Here is a 19,878-nt window from a genome sequence, read left to right on the forward strand (position 1 = left end):
CACTCACAGTATCTGTATGATTCTAGATACCCAAGGCCATGTATGTGATTCACACATGTTAGGTAAAGCAGCATATAGGAAATGGAAATGCAAGTTAGGGTCTAGTGGGAATTAGGTCTCTGCACTGGTCCGGCTATACGATCAGCAGTGAGTCCCTGGTGTAGCCTTTTGATATGATCTTGGAGGGATCAATAACAACAGTCCAATGACTTGTTAGTTTGTCTCAGTAAACTCTGCAGCATCTTTTGGCTTATGATGATTTTTGATTTAATAATATTCAGAGATGTATTATTTAAAACAACTAATCTACTTGGAACCTAAGATAATTCTCCGTTTATTACTAATATTTGTGTATATAATACTTAAGCAGATAAAAACCTTATAAGTTGCAAACTAGCTGTTAGATATTTGATAATTCTGTACTTAAATTGGAATATAAATCATTATTTGGGACATAGTTTGCCCATTGCCACCTGTGTGTATCTGATAGGATTGAAATGCTTTTCTTTGTAGGCGCATGAGGCAGCACTGGAAGCCAGAGCCAGTCCAGAGATGAGTGACCGTATACAGCATTTGGAGAGAGAGATCACCAGGTACAAAGATGAATCTAGCAAGGCCCAGGCAGAAGTTGATCGACTCTTAGAAATCTTGAAGGAGGTGGAAAATGAGAAGAATGACAAAGATAAGAAGATAGCTGAGTTGGAAAGGTAAGAAAGGGAAGCTGACTGGGACTCCTGAGGTTAAAGTATGGTTTTAAAAGTATACTTTTGGGGACATACTTTTTCAGTATCTGACTCTGAATTTAGGTTCTCGAGTTCTTGCTGTTACTGTATTAGCTGCATTTTCTTCTAGGTCAGTGTACGTTCTTTGTTGCGGTATCTAAAAGGCAACATAGAATGGGAATAAACTGGGAAGCTATGAACTGTAACATCATCGATTGGCAAAAGAGAAAGTATTCATTAATTTAAAATTAACGTTTTTTTTTAACTGGCAAATCAAGAGAGGACAAATGTCTACTTTTTAATTTCTGTACGTAATGACCAAATGATCCTCAAGCATAAGGAGTCAATCTTTTATCACTGGTTTAGACATTTGTTGTTCAGCTAATGCTCTTTTGGGCTATAAATTTTTAGACTTTTCATAATTTTTATTGTTGAAAAACAAACTGTTACTTCAGTGCATTAGATCAAAATTAGAAGGAGAGACGCTTTGAGGACGATTTAGGAGCCACGAATGTGTTTTTTATGAAGCTGTCTCTGACTTGGAATTCTTCAAAATATTCTGTTTTGAACAGATCTAGGCAGACAGGTCTCCTAGAATTTTTTTGGTGTGTTTTCTTATTATTGTATGCTAAAGGTCAAGCATGTGCCTCTTGACCTCTTCTTTTACACCACATATTTAATATAAATTTAAAAGTATGCAGAAACAACTCTGCCAGTAGAACTTTATTGATCACCTATATTCTGAACAGCCAGAAGGACTGACAGTGACAGAATGGCGTCATTAATCTACTTGGCCTTTTGGGGACTGATCCTTAAGAATATATTTTTTTAATGATCTTGAAGGCTGAGAAGGGTTAGAGTACTTCCATAAATTTTTTACTAAGTTTTAAAGTTTTGGGGTTAGTGGTAGACTTGATATTGTCCTCTGAAGTTATTTTTTCCTATTTTATAGTCATAGAATTTTAATTTTCAAGAAACCAAAACTACAAAGTCTAACCTTCACAGTTCTCCTTCACTGTACTGAAAGTGTAAATAACACGGACTGATTACCTGGTTACTTACTTCCTTTTATTTTGATATTAACTCTACTCATTTTGTTCAGTTCTGGATAAGACATATGAATAAAATTTTTTAGGTCAGAATTTTAAAATTAAAATAGCCTCAAGATTAGATTATGTGCATTTGTTATGTCTTCATTTTTATACTGCACCCTTCCCCGCAACACACACATGCATGCATGCGTATATACCCCCTCACCCCTTACGTACTTACGTGAATACATGCCTCTCTTTGCTTATGGAAAGGCCTGAAATCTGCAGCAGTACTGCATAGATATTAAAATGTGGTGCTTTTGATTGATTAGTGACTTCCCACTAAATATATTTCAGAAAAGAAATTCCTTGAATAAGTTTTATGGTTTAATTTCTTATTAGAAATCTACATTTGAAATTATTGCTTGCTGTTCCAGGCAGCTTACTTGAAAACGTTTTTGATTCATTTTTGGCGCCAATATTGATTTTTGAGAGATGGATGTGAACTGAAGGAGAGTAAGAAATAGGACTAAGTCTGTATTTGATATCCAAAGCACACCAAATAGCAGCTTTTGTTAGTCACTGTATTTCTCGCATTTTGAGAAAGAGTTATAAATGATCTACTCTTTCCACAGAATGTAACTCTTATAAAAGTTGGAAAAAGCACTGTACAGTTCTCTTCTCTGGCGCTATAGCATTATAATTTTGTTTTAGGATTTAACACAGTTTCTTGACTACTGGAGAAAAAAAAAGGAAACAGCTTTCATAACTCAGCTTTTGCTACCAGCTTTGTAATTTGTTACTGGGTAACATAGTTTAAGATGTTAAATAAACAGTAGAATCATAGAATTTGTGAAAGTGATCTAGCATGGCATTTTATGGAAGAGGAAACCGAGACACAGAGAAGTTACTGCTGAAGTGACACAGTGGTTGAGCCAGGGCTAATCGCATGGGGTTTGTAAATTCCAAATCAATTTTCTTTCTGTTCCGCCAAGGTTAGTTATGTTCTTTTTGGACTTCCTGGCAACTGTGATTTGAAGGCTCCCTACACTTAGGTGATTTATTCTTTTCCCCCGTCTGGACCCAATGTCTTAAGTAGAAGTGGTTATATTTAGTATTACGGCTTGCTTACAAACTAAGGTAGATTGTAGTTTTCACTTACGCCCTTGAATGTGATTTTTATAAACTGAGCTCTGCTTATTTTAGGAGATAATCAGTGCATTCTTTGTCAAACACAGTTGGGGTTATATTATACCTCTTGTTCCCAGATTTAGTACTGATTTGCATGTGTGTGGCCGCTGTGTTTCTTACTAATCATTTGCTTCTTGTGTTGCCATTTCACTATTTCCTGTGTGTGTGTCTGGCTCCCTGTAATTTATCATTGGAGTTTCTTCATTTTTCTTTTTGTTTTATCATTGGTCCTATTCCGTTGGGGTTGTTGGTGTCCGTGTGTTTGTATGTGTGTGCTCCTTCTGCCCCTTGTCCGTGGCTGTTTCTCAGAAAGCCAGTCTCTTGCAAATTGTACCCTCCATGCCAGGTTTCTGTCCCTGTACCATCAGGGGGTTTTGTTTGGGACTTCCTGGGAAAGTGAGCGTCATATAAGGCTACAGTCTTATACTAGAGTGAATTACTGCTGCTGCTCTTGCTACTCCTGGGACTTGTTTGGAATTGTGCTTGATCAGAATTAAAGAACAGCTGATGATATGTCAAGTTGAACTATACCTCTTTAGGTACCTTACTTTTTGATAAAATGGGTCTGTGTTCATTCTGGTAAAGTTCTGATAATGCTACTTGTAATTGTTTTAGTCTTTGTTTCTAGCCCACCTTTTATTTAGTTGTTCTTATGCTGGAATGCTCCTTAAATAGTTCTCAACTAATGTAACTGTGGTGCCACACTGTAGATTCAGCATGTAGAATTAATTTCTTAAGGGTGTTCAGCTACCCACTAAGTGCAAAAATAAAAGGAGACTGTTACAATAATTGAACTCAAGAAAATCCTTCCTATTCTTTGCATTTTATAGTGCTTCTTATAAAAGGATCTCCAATATTAAATAGTTCAGATTGTGTTCTGAAGGATTCCCAGGCCTGTTCTTTGTGATCGAAAGAAATAAATGAATAGTTCCTTCCCATGTTGGCTGTTACAGAAAACAGTAGTTCTTGTCAGAAGATGATTCAGTGTTGTACCACTCTCTTGACCCGCTGCAATTTTAAAAGGAGTATTGGGGCCGGGCGCGGTGGCTCAAGCCTGTAATCCCAGCACTTTGGGAGGCCGAGATGGGCGGATCACGAGGTCAGGAGATCGAGACCATCCTGGCTAACACGGTGAAACCCCGTCTCTACTAAAAACTACAAAAAACTAGCCGGGCGAGGTGGCGGGCGCCTGTAGTCCCAGCTACTCGGGAGGCTGAGGCAGGAGAATGGCGGGAACCTGGGAGGCGGAGCTTGCAGTGAGCTGAGATCCGGCCACTGCACTCCAGTCCGGGCGACAGAGCGAGACTCCGTCTCACAAAAAAAAAGGAGTATTGGGTGAGTCCACGAATACATCTATAAATATAAAATATTTCCCCAAATAAATCTAAGAAGCAGTACTTCTAAATTCACATTCCGTACTGTGGTGCATATTAGTTGGAATCCAGTGAGAAGCAGAATTAGTAGGCTGTATATATATATATATATACACACACACACAGAGAGGTAAATACGTATATACACACACTCACATATAAGCACACACAGAAGCATACATGTATCATGAGATTTATATGTATATTTGTACATATAGTAATACATACCTACACATATTAAGAGATTTATTGCAGAGAATAGTCTTGTAAAATCGTGAGGCTGGCTAAGCAAGACTGAAATCCCTGTGGAAGCTACAGGAAGAGAAGATCATGAGCAGGAGGGAACCTGTTGCAGGCAGAAGCCACAGCTGTGGTCCACAGGCAGAATTTCTTCTCTCTCCTGAGGAATCCTCAGCCCTGTTGGGAAACCTCTTTCCGAAGGATTCATTCATGCCCATTGGGATTATCTAGAATAGTCTTTTTTACTTAAATTGATTAGAGGCTTTAATTATGTCAGCCAACTTCCTTCACAAGCACCATCTAGATTAATGTTTGATGGAGTAACTGGGCACTGTAACGGAGACAAGTTAGTATTTCCAGAAAGTCATCATCTGGTGGTTCTGGATAGTATAGAAAAAAACACATCAGAGCTTGAAAAGTCGTTAGGTAAGTAGATAAATTTAGATTAACCTCAGGAACCCTGAATGTAACTGAGAATTTCTCTCCTAAAATGAGCATATTAGAGTTTCCATTTAGATTAATAGTGAGTAGGCTTTTCTTTGATACAATGTTTAAAATGCTCAGAGTGACTGGGCGCAGTGGCTCACGCCTGTAATCCCAGCACTTTGAGAGGCCCGAGGCAGGCGGATCACCTGAGGTCAGGAGTTCGAGACCAGCCTGGCCAACATGGTGAAACTCCGTCTCTACTAAAAACACAAAAATTAGCCAGGCGTAGTGGTGCATGCCTGTAGTCCCAGCTACTCCAGAGGCTGGGGCAGGAGAATCGCTTGAACTCAGAAGGCGGAGGTTGCAGTGAGCCAAGATTGTGCCACTGCACTCCAGCCTCGGCGACAGAACGAGACTCTGTCTCAAAAAATAAATAAAATAAAATAAAATAAAATAAAATAAAATAGTACTTAGAAGTGTACTGGAGGCTAATACAGAATTATTTGCTGTCTGCTTTTTCACTCGTCCTGTCCCTTTTAGCTGGATGTGCCCATGTTACAGCACCACCCTGGGAACATAGTCCCTGTGCCATGTGTTGTATTGTGCCTTATAATTTTGCTTTTTGATGTGCTTTGTTACCTTTTATCTAATACCATAATGACTAATGGATTCACAGAGTTTAGTGTTTGCAGCAGAAATCTTCAATTTTACTCTAATATGAGATTGTTAGATTCAGTAATGCCATTCAGAACTTGTATTCAGAGAATGGCAACCATCTGATTTTTGTATAATTTAGATAACAAAGGTTGCCTTTGGTTTATCAAAGTTAGAAATTTTCAGTGATCCAAAGAATAGTAGAGTCTTTTATTGTGTGATCTAAAGATGAATAGGAATTGTAGATTTACTGTATTTCCTGGTTTGAGGGAATATATGAACCAGGATTTTAATGGATATAGATTTTTTGGAGGGGTGTGTTTTGAAATTTAGCCAAGGGATTATTTATGGAATAGTCGACAAAGACCTGTCTGATAAAGTTACTGATATATGAGCAGCAATTTGAAGGAGGGCCTCTATAAGAAGTCCTCAGAAGCCCCTAAAAAAAGCCTCAACAACTTTGAGGTATAATTTACATACAATAAAATGCACCCATTTTAAGCTGATTGTTTGAGGTTTGACAAATCTATACACTTACATGACTACCACCATGAGCAAGATACAGAACGTTTCCTCATCCCCAAAAGTTCCCTTTTGCCCCTTTACAGCAAATCTCTTCCCAACCCTAGCCCCAGCCTTCGCAGATCTGAGACCCACTTTTAAAATTAATTTTATACATTAAACTTCAGTTTCTGCCTTTTGCCTTAACATTTAATTGTCTACTTTCCCATTCCAACACAACCGTAAGTGTGTGTAGTTCCCTATGTCCTCAGCTCCAGAAGTAGATTCGGATTTTTTAAACGCAATCAGGGTAATGGCATTCTCTTTCTTAGTGACTGCTTACGCATTGAGCATATGTGCATTTCGATTTGAAGGAAAAACCACGGGGAGTGTTCTGGGAATGATTTTCTTATAAGAAGGACCTACAAGAAGAAAGATGACCCCTTTCTCCTGAACATTATCTTGTCTGGATATGATACCCATATCCAGAAGCAGCTGCAGCTACTTCTACCAACCTAAGATGAAACCAGTATCCAGAGAGTGACAGGCAACAAAATCCCAGCACAGCAGAGCTGGAACTGAAATGGACTATTTCTGAAACTACCTCTGTGCTGCTTGTTACGTGAGATAGGAGGACAATTTATGATTGTTTAAGCCAGTTTGAATCGGGATTCTCCATTACTTGCAACCCAATGCATTCAAATGGATATAGATAATTATGTACTTATTTCCCCTCCCCCCTTTTTTTGTAATGGAAGCAATCATTTTGAAAAGAGTTAAAGTTTTTTGGTAAGTCAAATAAGGATCAGTGCTGCTGAAAGCAGGAACAACATAGGGGCCCTGACCTAATTGGAGTTTCTTTGTCTACCTAATACCTTCCAAATCAAGAAATAATTTCCCTAGTATTTTAATTACTTCCCCAAATCAGGAATAACTTCATCACTGTGCCCATTTTGGTTCTTTTTAAAATAAGGTGGTAATTTGAGGGTAAGAGTTAAACCAGTCATAGATTATTCTATGCCGTTCTTTTCAAATCAGCCCACTCAGGTATCAATCCTACTTTTCCTTTGTTTTAGTCCTCTTTATTTTCCTTGGTCTCTGCCTCCACCTCATCCCCCACCCAAATGCCTAGAACAGATCTCACCCTTTCATCTTTTGAGAGGAATGCATATAGCAGATTTTCACCTCCGACTAGGCAACTGCTTTAAAGAGGAATGTATTTTGAATCTAAGAAAGATATCCAAAAATTTTAATGCAATTTGTTTAGTTATATTTGTTCATTTTAGCTACCCCTTCTACATCATGACTTTTTGGGTTGGTGGGGGTATGTGTTGGAAAGCTTTCTAATATAGGGTTTTTTTTTTTTTTAAAGACAGAATCTCACTCTTTTGCTCAGGCTGGAGTGTAGTGATGTAATCACAGCTCACTGTAGCCTAGACCTCCCAGCCTCAAGCGATCCTCCCACCTCGGTGTCTTGAGTAGATGGGACCACAGACACACACCACCATGCCCAGCTAATAGTTTAATTTTTTTGTAGGGATGGTGCCTCACTATGCTGTCCAGGCTGGTCTTGAACTCCTGGGCTCAAATGATCCCCTTGCCTCGGCCTCCCAAAGTGCTGGAATTACACGCATGAGCCACCACACCTGGTGCACATGCTCTCTCCTTCTCTCTCTCTCTCTCTCTCTGTCTCTATCTCTATCTCTATCTCTATCTCTATCTCTATCTATCTATATATTTTTAAGACAGATTTTCCCTCTGTCACGCAGGCTGGAGTGCAATGGTATGATCTGGGCTCACTGCAACCTCCACTTCCTGGGCTCAAGTGATTCTCATGCCTCAGCCTTCCGAGTAGCTGGGAATATGGGCATACACCACCATGCCCAGCTAATTTTTGTATTTTTAGTAGAGATGGGATTTCGCCATGTTAGCCAGGGTGGTCTCGAACTCCTGGCCTCAAGTGATCTGCCTGCCTTGGTTTCCCAAAGTGCTGGGGTTACAGGAATGAACTATTGTGCCTGGCCTAGATTTTTGTTATACAGATGTTTGCGGTTAAACGACTGGTCCTGTATTACATAAGTAGGCAGCAGAGTCTTTTGCCTAACAATTCCAGTGTCTGTCTCTTCTTCCTGAAAAGAAATCCTTTTCAGGTATTCAGTTTTCATTACTGACCTCACCTCCTAGAAGAGGAGGCTATATAGACAGCTAGACGATCCAGAGTCTGTTCACTTGAGGATCTTACTGAGGCCACAGTCTTTTCCCACATGCTGGAGCACCCACGTATAGGACAGGTACCGTGGAATTGGCCTGTATGTGGGTTGTTTGCTGCTAGGGGCCAGTTTTTCTACACATGTACTTTTTAGTGCTTCTCTCAGTCTGGACTCGGTTAAAGGGGTACGTCTGGCTCAAAGAGACTAAGAGTCCATCAGTACAGAAGCTGTTGTCATTTCATTTGTAGATTATGCTAGCATTGGTGTTTGTCTATAGCTTGTCCAATGGCTAGAAATTCCGGTGATGAAAGTTTAGTTCCTTAAGGACTGGTTGAACTCTACTGGAAGGTATCACTTACCATACCACAGAGGCTGGTCATCCCAGTTATCATGTGCCCAGAATGCAGTAGTAGTATCAGAAAGAAACTCTCTCATCCAGGCTAGAGTGCAGTGGCACTGTCACAGCTCACTGCAGCCTTGACCTCCTGGGCTCAGGTGATCCTCCCACCTCAGCTTCCTGGGTAGCTGAGACTAGAGGCACGTGCTACCATGCCCACCTAATTTTTGTATTTTTTTTGTAGAGATGGATTTTTGCCATATAGCCTAGACTGGTCTGGAGCTCCTGGGCTCGAGTGATCCATCTGCCTCTGCATCCCAAAGTGGTACTATTACGGAGGTGAACCACTGCACCCAGCCCTGAACTTTGGACTCTTAAGTCTTTGGTCTTTCCATTTTCGAAGCCAATATTAAATGATAGTACTTGGGAGGTTATTTGGTTGGAAAGCTAATAAGTAATTTTGGATCCTAAACTATTAATACTAATTTCAGGTCTTCCAACTCTAGTACAGAGACACAGAATACAGAGGGAAAGCCAGGATGTTGCACTGCTACAGTTATTCCGAGAAAGACAGGAGAACTGCAGATCAGTTTTGTTGGTCATTTTCCTGTCATGCCAGTAGTGATTTTTAATCTGGGAGTGTCATTTGCACATGTGTATGTGTAAGAGAAAGAGAACTTTTCTGATGGCATTTGGGAAAATAGCTGCTAGGCTCCAACCTAATGCCTAAAGATTATTGCCTTTTGAGTTTTTAAATTTTCTTTTAAAGATTTTACAAGTAGTTTCTAAAATTTTTATACAATGAAAATGGAAGTTTTTATCTTTCATAAATCTTGTAAAATGTGTTGGCAAACTTGAACTAGTATAGGGTGATATTACCAATTTTTGGCTTGATAGTCTGAGAAGAATTTGCTGTTTTCTTGAAAATATAAGTAAAATTTTTTAGATGAATGCTTTTTTCTTATCTGCCTTTTCTTATTCTTTTCTCTTTGACTAAAAGTTTTGTTCCCTTTATTTGTTTGTGGGAATCTGACCTATTTTAACTGTTACTTTTTTCTAAAAAGAAAACTTTACTGACCTCCTTCCACTAGTTATCTCTTTCCTTTACTTGTGCTTTTCCAATAGTAGGAATCACATTGTGTGTTGTGACTGTACATTATTGAGAGACCAATGTGTATATGTTAAAAAAGAGAAGTAGTACTCTTCTCATTCTGCTGTCTAATCATCTCACAGAGGCGGAGTCTCGCTCTGTCTCCCAGGCTGGAGTGCAGTGGCACAATCTTGGCTCACTGCAAGCTCCACCTCCCGGGTTCACGCCATTCTCCTGTCTTAGCTTCCCGGGTAGCTGGGACTACAGGCAGCCGCCACCACGCTTGGCTAATTTTTTGTATTTTTAGTAGAGACGAGGTTTCATCATGTTAGCCAGGATGGTGTCGATCTCCTGACCTCGTGATCCGCCTGCTTTGGACTCCTAAAGTGCTGGGATTACAGACGTGAGCCACTGTGCCTGGCCCACATTTCCTTGTCTTACCATTACCCATAATATTCAGACCTTTAGAAATTAAAAAGATAGATTCAGTAGTCTCCCATACCTTGATATTATATTGAAAATATGTTTGTTTCTTTCATATGTACATAGTATGTTTACACATGTACATGTTTATATATGCATACATATATATTTACACATGCTTTCCCTCTGTAAAAATGTAAGTACATTCATATGCCTAAAATATTCTTATACAATTTAATGTAATTCAGTCTAATTACTTTTAGATTTGTAGATTAAACAAAAGTGTAGATAACTTTCCCTTTTTCCTTTTTGTCACAATGAAATGCCAATTCTGAACTTGTGTTTGTATTTTAACATCTCTGAAATTTGGATACACATACAAGTAAATGGCATGGTATAATCTAATTGGTATAACTTTTTTCTTTCTCAGTAATATAAAATATTTTTTACTATGATGCATCTTCTATCCTTGGTGAATTGATGTTAAGAATACGTTCAAAGAGAGTGAATAAAATTGTTTTGTTGAATGTGGGAGTAGGAGAAAATAGTATTTCTTAATTAATATTATTTTGCCATATTTCATTTTAAATGTACGTGTAGTAACCAAATGAATGTATTTACTAGTATAAATTGTAAATTAGATATTTGACTGGTTTACCTATATCCTGAGTTTATTAGGTTGACCCAAAATCAACCTAATGGTTTCTTTTGGACCATCTCATTGGGAAAATGGGCTTTATGATATTAATTTATGTTACTATCACATTATATTCAGGTATCTAATGCATAGTGTAACCCGAAAATGTAAACCTAGGTATTTAGTTTTTATTCTTGTAAATATTTTTCCTTAAATCTTAAATTGATACTCATTTACTATGTCTTCAAAGATCTACCATACAGAAATTAAGCCGTATGCAAGTTTGACATAAACTGCTATATAATTCATGAGGAAAGTGTCTCTTTAGGGAAAAATATTCTTCCTTTTAAATTTATGGATATGCATCTTCAATCCATGAAGTATAGTGTCAGAGAATATGCTCTTAATGTGGTCAGAGTGGAAGAGAGATGACTGGGGCTGTGGATGGTGGCTCAGAGTAATTATATAATTTGTGTTATTGCTTGAGGGAGAATGGTCTGTGTTTAAAAAATGAAAAAACAAAAAAGGAAAAGAAAGATGCCAGCATATTACAACTGAAGGTGACTGGTTTTTTATCTGATCCTGCTTGCTTCAGCTTGCTTTCTGGGGAAGCTGCTCGTTTCTTTCTTCTTCCTCCTTGATGAGTATCATAGATTTCCTGTAAAAGGAGAGTAAGTTACAAAGCTTTTTGTAGTCATTCTGTTAGGTTGTCTTCACCAAGTTTCTGTGGGCACAGTACCTTTCTTGTGGGCACAGTACCATTTGTTACTGTGGTCTTATAGAAGTCTGGGTTTAATGGCTACTGTAATGTTTTACCTAAAAGTATAAACATTAGGATTACATGTAATTCGATGTACAGATTTTTTCTCTTAAAGTTATTTCCCAAGAGTTATAGTTTAGCTGGACGTGGTGGCTCATGCCCATAATCCTAGCACTTTGGGAGGTCAAGGTGGGTGGATTGCTTGAGCCCAGGAGTTCGAGACCAGCTTGGGCACATGGTGAAACCTCGTCTCTACAAAAAATACAAAAATCAGCCAGGTGTGGTGGTATGTGCCTATAGTCTCAGCTATTTGGGAGGCTGAGGTGGGAGGATCACTTGAGTCTGGGAAGTAGAGTTTGCAGTGAGCGGAGATTGCACCACTGACTCTAGCCCAGGTGGCAGGTGAAACCCTGTCTCAAAAAGGAAAAGAAATAGAGTTGTAATTTGATGCTAAAGTGAAATATGATTCATGAATAATAAAGTAGGTAAAAATTAAATAATTAAAGTTGCTCTCTGGCAGGAATACATTCAGTTTCTTCCCATGGATTTACCCATGTATTATATAAAAACTTGCATACAAGGGAGATTCAGTTAATGTTCTTGTTCATCTAAAATTATTTTGACTTCCTATGTCACGACCAATGAAATAAAAAGGATCATTGGGAACAATCATTTAGAGATTGGCTTCTTTCTGCCTTTGAACATTTTGAACATTGTCTGCATTTTACACTGCATTATAGATGCTAAAGATTCATGGAGTTTTATAGATTCCTGAGGAAGCATCATCAAACATAAAATTGTGCCCAGGTGAGATGTCAGCAGACCTACATTCTCACTCTTTTTGAGATGGAGTCTCGCTATGTTGTCCAGGCTGGAGTGCAGTGGCACAACCTCGGCTCACTGCAACCTCCACCTCCTGGGTTCAACCGATTCTTGTGCCTCAGCCTCCTGAGTACCTGGGACCATAGGCATGTGCCATCACGCCTGGCTAATTTTTGTATTTTTAGTAGAGATGGGGTTTCACCATGTTGGCTAGGCTGGTCTCGAACTCCTGACCTCAGGTGATCTGCATGTCTCGGCCTCCCAAAGTGCTGGGATTACACGCATGAGCTACCACGCGCTGCCCAGTTGCTACATTCTTATTCTGTATCTGCCAGTCACGCACCATGTGACTGTGAGCAAGTCGTTTTGTTTCTGTTTTTCATCTCTTCATGTTACAAGGTAACAAATCTTGTCCTCCCTATCTTTTTTTATTCTCACAATGAGTTTTTAAAACTTTTAGGTACTGAATTATACTTGTGTAAGAAATCACTAAGTTTTAGAAAACATTAAAGTATACTTGGAAATGGTGCTTGCATTCAAGAAATAAATATTTTGTTTCAGATTCTTAAGGTAAAATTTAGACCATGAAGATAATCCAGATGATACTGGTCATTAGAAGCCCTGACTATTTGGAGGATCATACTAATTTCAGTGAAACCGATTACTTTTTAAAAAAGAAAAAAAAAAAAAAACTGCCTGTTGTCATAAAAGGCAGTAATGAACTGTAAGGGCTACATGCTCTGCTGGTAGCCTGACTGCTTTAAATCTCCTACTGCTAAGCAGCATTGGAAATGAATTGATGTAAACAGACCTGTGCATTCTTGTTCTTTATTGCTTTTAGATTGCACCATTTGAGGATTTTGGTAGATTTGGAGTGAGAAATACTGGTTATTATTAGGAGAAAATTATGTTTTAACATTTGAGAAAATTATTTCAAGTTCTTTCAAGTAGAGTTCTATAGTTCTATATTCTACAGAAGCTGTGTTTTTCTGCTTTTAATTTTGGGTAACTTGGATCCTCTTAATGGAATGGGGTGATTAAGGCATAGTTAGTTATAAGGTGGGTGTCTATAAAACTAAGCAGACTAAAATTGTGCAGTTACTTAATGCCAGCTCTAACTACTTAAATGAGAATGGGATGACTGACCTTCTCTGTTTTTCTTAGTGTTTAAGAAATTGTGTTTTTTTCCTGCCCCAGGAAATGGTAAATTTTAGACAAATTTTTTTTTCTTTAGAAACTTTCATTAAACTACAATGGTGTAATCTAATAAGAAAGTAAATTTGTTGAGAGTTGAAAATCTGAAATGATTCTTTTTTAGTGCCTGCATAGAATTTGTGACTCCTTCCCTTCTCCAATCCTGCATTTTATGATGTCCACGAATGATATTTCTGAATATTGTCCTCATTAATTCTTTCTAACTTTCTTTTTCACATTTTCTCCTGGATTTGCTGTTTCCTTCAGTCTCACCTCAAGGTCAGTATGCTTGCACTAAAACAAAGATCATGTGGTTGAGCATGGCTTGTGAACGTTATCCTGAATTCTTACAGGGAACTGAACATATTTCAGGAGAGGCATGTCTAGGAATCTGGCTGCGAGTATAAAATGTCAGCAGTATTGGGTTGATCAGAAGATAGGTTCAGATTTGTGTGCTTTGAAAAGGTGGTGTGAGGAGTCAGACAGCAAGAACCACATGGCCAGGTTTTGACTGAGAGAAGTGGAGATGAAAAGAGCCATCAGAGGAAAGAGGAGGGGAAAAAATTGCATTAATTTAATTCAACATTCAATAGAGACATTCTGGCTATTAAACAGGGTAAAGTGCAGCAAAATGACGGAGGGAAAGTCACGCCTGTCTATGGCTTTATAGAAGAAACCTTGAATTGTTTACTGAGACAAACTTTCAGACACATACACGCCCACATCCTTTAAATTTTGGTTTCATTTTTGTGATTCTGCTGGGTGGTGGAACCTAGTGATAACAAAACAACAACCATGACTACTATTTGTACGTGCCAGAGGCACTGTAGCAGAACATACTTTGTTTCAGTTGATCTTAGCAACTATGAAGAGAGATTTGTTATTTGGATTTTTTAGGTGAAAAAGCACAAGTGCAGAGACCATTAAGTAACTTTCCCATCTTCATTAGTAAGTAAATAGTAAGAGAAGCAGCACAAATCAATCAAACCTGCATTTTAAAAGTTACTTATTTTGCATATGAGCCATGTCAATATAAAGTGTGAGGATTTCTGATAGGATTCAGAAATGAGCCTGTTAATATCATATGTGTTTTACCTAGCAGCTACCTCATAATAATAGTGATTACATATGTGTGTGTGTATATATGTGTGTGTGTGTGTGTGTGTGTGTGTATTTGCTGTTTATAAAAGCACCTCTTTGACTGTCAACAGGTAGCATATGGGTTACACTGGGATAAGTGTTAAAGAGTTAGCCTCCCAAAAAAGAAAACAAATTGAAAAAAATTTGTGACCTCCCCCATTTTGAGAAAGCTGTATTCATTACAGAAGAAATCTTACAGTGTTTGTAATAAAAATAGCAAACACAAATGCTGCATTTAAAAAATAGATTTTCCCATTTCTGCATTTTCTCCACATATTGTAGTAAAACAGTATGGGTACCACTTAAGTAATTCCAATTATGACACAATCTGAAAGTAGTTGAGTTTTAGTAGAAAAATTTCAGAAGTGTTTTGCCTTGTGTTTAGAGAACTTTCATCTCTAACTGAAGCTTCAAGCTGACTCATATTTTAGTGGGAAGTTTTACCATTTGTCCCGTAGTTAGTCCTTTGCATGACTGGTTTTGCTCTCAGTCTCTTTAAATGAAACCCTGGGAAAAGCTTCAGAAGAATTTGTCCGTGAAGCCATTGGTTTATACATAATTCACTGAGTTACAGGTTTTATTATAATATTGTTAGCTGGTTTATTTTAGTTAACTTTTACCCAGCAGCAAATGCCATTAAATCACACTTATTTCTAAATAAGTTTATTTTCCAAGGAATACAAAATAAAATAGTCATTGTTTTTTCAGTGGCAAAGATCATCTTAGCTGCAGTATGCTAAGTTTAAAGTCTCTCTTCATTCCAGATTATGATTTAGTGCAGTATTTTTTTTCTAGATAGAAACATTTTACCATTTTAATTATGGTTTTTGCCAAGTCCAGTTGAATAGATCATAAAGAGAGTATAATTTATTACTGCTCTGATACTGGATCGTTTGGGTGACTTCATTATATGACCTTGGGCAAGATACTTAACCTTTCAATGTTTATTTTAACCATTTGTTTTGTGTTAATAGTGATGCTTAGCTGTAGTATTTGTTTTTTAGTGTCTCTACTAAACATTTCTATTTTGTAGAGGTTTCTTTTTATTCCTCTCTTCTCCCTTGTCTTCTTCCCCTGCTCTCCTCTGTCTTCCTTTGCATTCAGTACGGAGTAGTGAGATTTTATTTAGAGTGATACTGACTGAAGACTCACATTTTCTGTCTTCAGACATACACATTTTTTTATTTCCTGTTCAATGACATTAGCACCAGAGAATGAATACAAAGAAATTATTCCATGTATAGATGAAAATATATGATTTGGTTCAGAATTCTTCTTTGGCTAACGGTCATTCAGAGGTGAGAGCTATAAACGTCATCTCTTTATTCTCATTAACACTTAGGTCTAAAATTGAGCTCAATATTATTAATATCTATGTTTTAATTATCATTTACCATTGTAGACTTATTTTTAAAACAAATGTTTGTAATGTGTGTGATAGTTCCTACCAACTTCATTAACCCATTTATGCCAGAGGTTGCACATTTTGTGTGTGTGTGAAAAATCAGATCTCCGTGATGACCTTGAGCAGCAGGATGTAAATAACTCCCACAAGCTTAGCGTTCCGATAATAGAACACTAGGCATAAATGGGTTAAGACCAGAGTCCCTGTGTTGTTAAAAGTTAAAATACTTTTATACTTTGCCCCAAAAAAATCCCATTGTTATAGTCTCTTTTATATAGTTTGATGAAAATATTTCACATTGGTTTCTAAAATCTAACTCAAATAGTTATTTCTCTGATTACACACTTTAGAGAGATTTTTTACATTCTTGTCTGGTTTCATTAAGAAAGGCACTAGTTGCTAAAACCTCATAAGATACGTCACTCACAAAAATAGATGTAACTGTATTTTTGAAAGGGTTAATTTCTTTTTTTTTTTTTTTTTTTTTTTTGAGACAGAGTCTCGCTCTGTCGCCCAGGCTGGAGTGCAGTGGCCAGATCTCAGCTCACTGCAAGCTCCGCCTCCCAGGTTTACGCCATTCTCCTGCCTCAGCCTCCCGAGTAGCTGGGACTACAGGCGCCTGCCACTTCGCCCGGCTAGTTTTTTGTATTTTTTTAGTAGAGACGGGGTTTCACCGTGTTAGCCAGGATGGTCTCGATCTCCTGACCTCGTGATCCGCCCGTCTCGGCCTCCCAAAGTGCTGGGATTACAGGCTTGAGCCACCGCGCCCGGCTTCTTATTTTTTTTAGCTACAGCTTTTTTTTTTTTTTAATAGGCCCAAGAAAATTTCTGACCCCATAAAATCTATTTACAAGGAATTTGACTTATAGGCAAGAGTTTATAACCCAGGAGAACGATCTGTTGTTATTTGCATTTTTAGTTTCCACTTTTCATTCCTTTAGCTTTCTTAAGCAACTCTGTTGTTCAAGAGTGTACTTTCTTATTTATTTTTCTTTCAAATAATAGTGCCTAGTGGTTTTGTAATAGCCTGCACAAGCAAATGTAGCATCTTCTCTGTTAAATGACATCTGCTGGTGTAGTAGTCTACTCTTTTGAATAATTCGTTGGTAGGAAAAAACAATATGTGAATACAGACTTGTGCTGATCTTCCTAACTCTTCTACTGAAAATGATAGTTTATACTGTCATGCATTGATCAATGGTAAACGTTTTTGTAGATAGCGGTTGTAGATCACCACAAATTCTGTAAATGAGCTGAAGATGGCAAATTCAACAGAGAAGGGAAGAAAGAATATATTTAAAATTAGCCAAAATTTGAGTTTTTAGAGAGTTGCCAGATTTAGCAAATAAAACTATGGCTGCCCAGTTAAATTTCATGTAAACCACAAATCATCTTTTAGTATGTCTTATAATAAATATTGGGCCATACTTACCCTGGCACGCACCCCCCCATCTCAAAACCACAGCAACACGTCTAATTTCTAATTACAGTTTGACACTGTTAAAAATGATATCACATTCCGTATCTCACTTCAGCTCATAACAGCTATATGAATTGGATGACATTTTCCCATTCCACACATCAGAAAATTGAGTTTAGAGAGATTAGAGGATTTACTTAGGGTCATAGCTACTAAGTGGCAGAATCTAGGGTACAAATCTAGTTTGTCTGATTGCGAGTTTACCTCACACTTTCCTTTCCTCTGTATCAAGCTTGTCCAACCCACGGCCCACAGTCCAGCGTGCAGCTCAGGTCAGCTTTGAATGTGGCCCAACACAAATTTGCAAACTTTCTTAAAACATTATCAGCTTTTTTTGTATTTTTTTTTTAAGCTCATCAACTATTATCAGTGTTAGTGTATTTTACGTGTGGGCCAAGACAATTCTTACTCTTCCAATGTGGCCCAGGGAAGCAAAAAGATTAGACACCCCTGCTCTGTATCTTGTTCTGTTACGTTTTGGTGACGTCTAGAGATGACATCTAGGTTATAATAATACCTTTTTAAATTTATGTTTTTTAGATCCTTGGAGCATGGGGGTGGAGGGTTGGATTCCTTGTATTATTTGATGTGCACAGTACCCAGAGAAGCAGAAAGTGTGGTCTTGGAGTGGAAACTGCATGCAGCTGTTTCTCTTATTTGGCAGCTGTTGGCAGCTGGTGTTCCAGTTGTGTCTTCTTTTGATTATTGTATACTAAGGCTATATATATACAGTGCTTCTCAAACTTAAGTGTCATACACATTGGATGGGAGCTTGTTAAAATACAGTTCTTATTTGATGGATTTGGTTGGGGCTTGAATTTTTCTACATTTCCAAAAGCTCCCAGTCGGTACTGATACTGTTGGTCTGTTGAGCATGCTTTGACTCACAAGACTTTAGTGAGTTAACGTTTTTGGAGTAGATTTTTCTCCTTTTTTAAAAAATTCACAAACATTTAACGATATCTCTGTTGATTTATTTATACTAACTTATATTTGAACTTGTTATAAAAACCGACCTTTCCTTGGGTTTAGGATATCAAGGTGACCGTTTGTCTCTGTTAAAGGACGTCTGAGGTTTTCTATTGGCATGGGTACAAGAGTCAGGTTGAAATTTCAGAAGGTTAGAGCAAAAGCATTGTTTTCACTGGCACCTGTTGCCTTGTTACTTCAAATATATAAAAACATATTGAGCAGTGGAACAAAGTGACAAGAAATTTAGGGTGAGGCAACTGGAGAAAAGAGTCACAAACTTCAGAACTGTTGAACTGGCTTCTTGGGTATGGCTTATGTTTTCACAGAAACCTTCCTTCCAACCTCCAGTTTCTGTTATCCATGTATGTGGCTTTAAGGTCTCAGAATTTGAGATTGTACTTTGGGAGAAACAGATAAGGAAATCAGTGGCCTTAACTGGCAGCTAGCAGACCTATAAGTGATTTGGTATAATTGTGCACACATTGGGATTGCTCTGTCTTTAAGATGAGCTTTTTAAGCTAGAGTGTTTATCCGCTGTTGGCATTTTCTTTGTTGGTGAAGTTGTATTGTTTTGTTTTAACTTTCCAGCTCTTGTCTGGATTGTCAGATGTTTGAGCATGATAACAAAGATCGCAAAACTAGTTCTTTTTGCAAGCAGATCTCATCTTTAAGGTATAGTGTAATGGGATTCGGAAACTTGACTGCTGTCATAGGCAGGAGGGAAATGTATGTTTAACTTTTCTTTACTTCATTTTCCTTCATTAATATGGGATTATTATTTTTTTCTGGTGTGTTTGGGATAGTTGCTCTCAATGGCTACAAAAGACAGTTTTAACATTCTTTAGCTAGGGCTGGGCATGGTGGCTCATGCCTGTAATCCCAGCATTTTGGGAGGCTGAGGCGGACGGATCACGAGGTCAAGAGATCAAGACCAGCCTGGCCAACATGGCGAAACCCCTTCTCTCCTAAAAAATACAAAAATTAGTTGGGTGTGGTGGCACACACCTGTAGTCCCAGCTACTCAAGAAGCTGAGGCAGGAGAATCTCTTGAACCTGGGAGGCGGAGGTTGCAATGAGCTGAGATTGTGCCATGCCTGGCAACAGAGTGAGACTCTGTCTCAAAAAAAAAAAAAAAAAAAAAAAAAATTTAGCTAGCTGTTTGGCCTAGGTATTACAGATTTCTATGTTATTGTAAGTTTCTATATTAAAAAATCACTTAAGTATGTTACACAACTATTTTGAAAGTGTTAGTGAAAAATAATCCCCTTCA

General features: G+C 38.0%; 1 protein-coding gene across 4 annotated transcripts in view; it reads left to right on the forward strand.

The window, feature by feature from the left end:
- Nucleotides 1-19,878, forward strand: part of ERC1 (ELKS/RAB6-interacting/CAST family member 1) — a 545,652-nt gene that overhangs the window by 199,812 nt on the left and 325,962 nt on the right. For 2 of the 4 annotated variants that reach the window (XM_023182988.1, XM_023182989.1), the window contains 2 exons: nt 514-707; nt 13,879-13,890. In XM_023182988.1, coding sequence (XP_023038756.1) covers nt 514-707; nt 13,879-13,890 — 206 coding nt within the window. The remainder of the gene's footprint in view (nt 1-513; nt 708-13,878; nt 13,891-19,878) is intronic. The other 2 variants (XM_023182991.1, XM_023182990.1) reach the window with 1 other exon arrangement.

The sequence above is a fragment of the Piliocolobus tephrosceles genome, chromosome 10 (genome assembly GCF_002776525.5).
Source record: "Piliocolobus tephrosceles isolate RC106 chromosome 10, ASM277652v3, whole genome shotgun sequence".
Lineage (NCBI taxonomy): Eukaryota > Metazoa > Chordata > Mammalia > Primates > Cercopithecidae > Piliocolobus > Piliocolobus tephrosceles.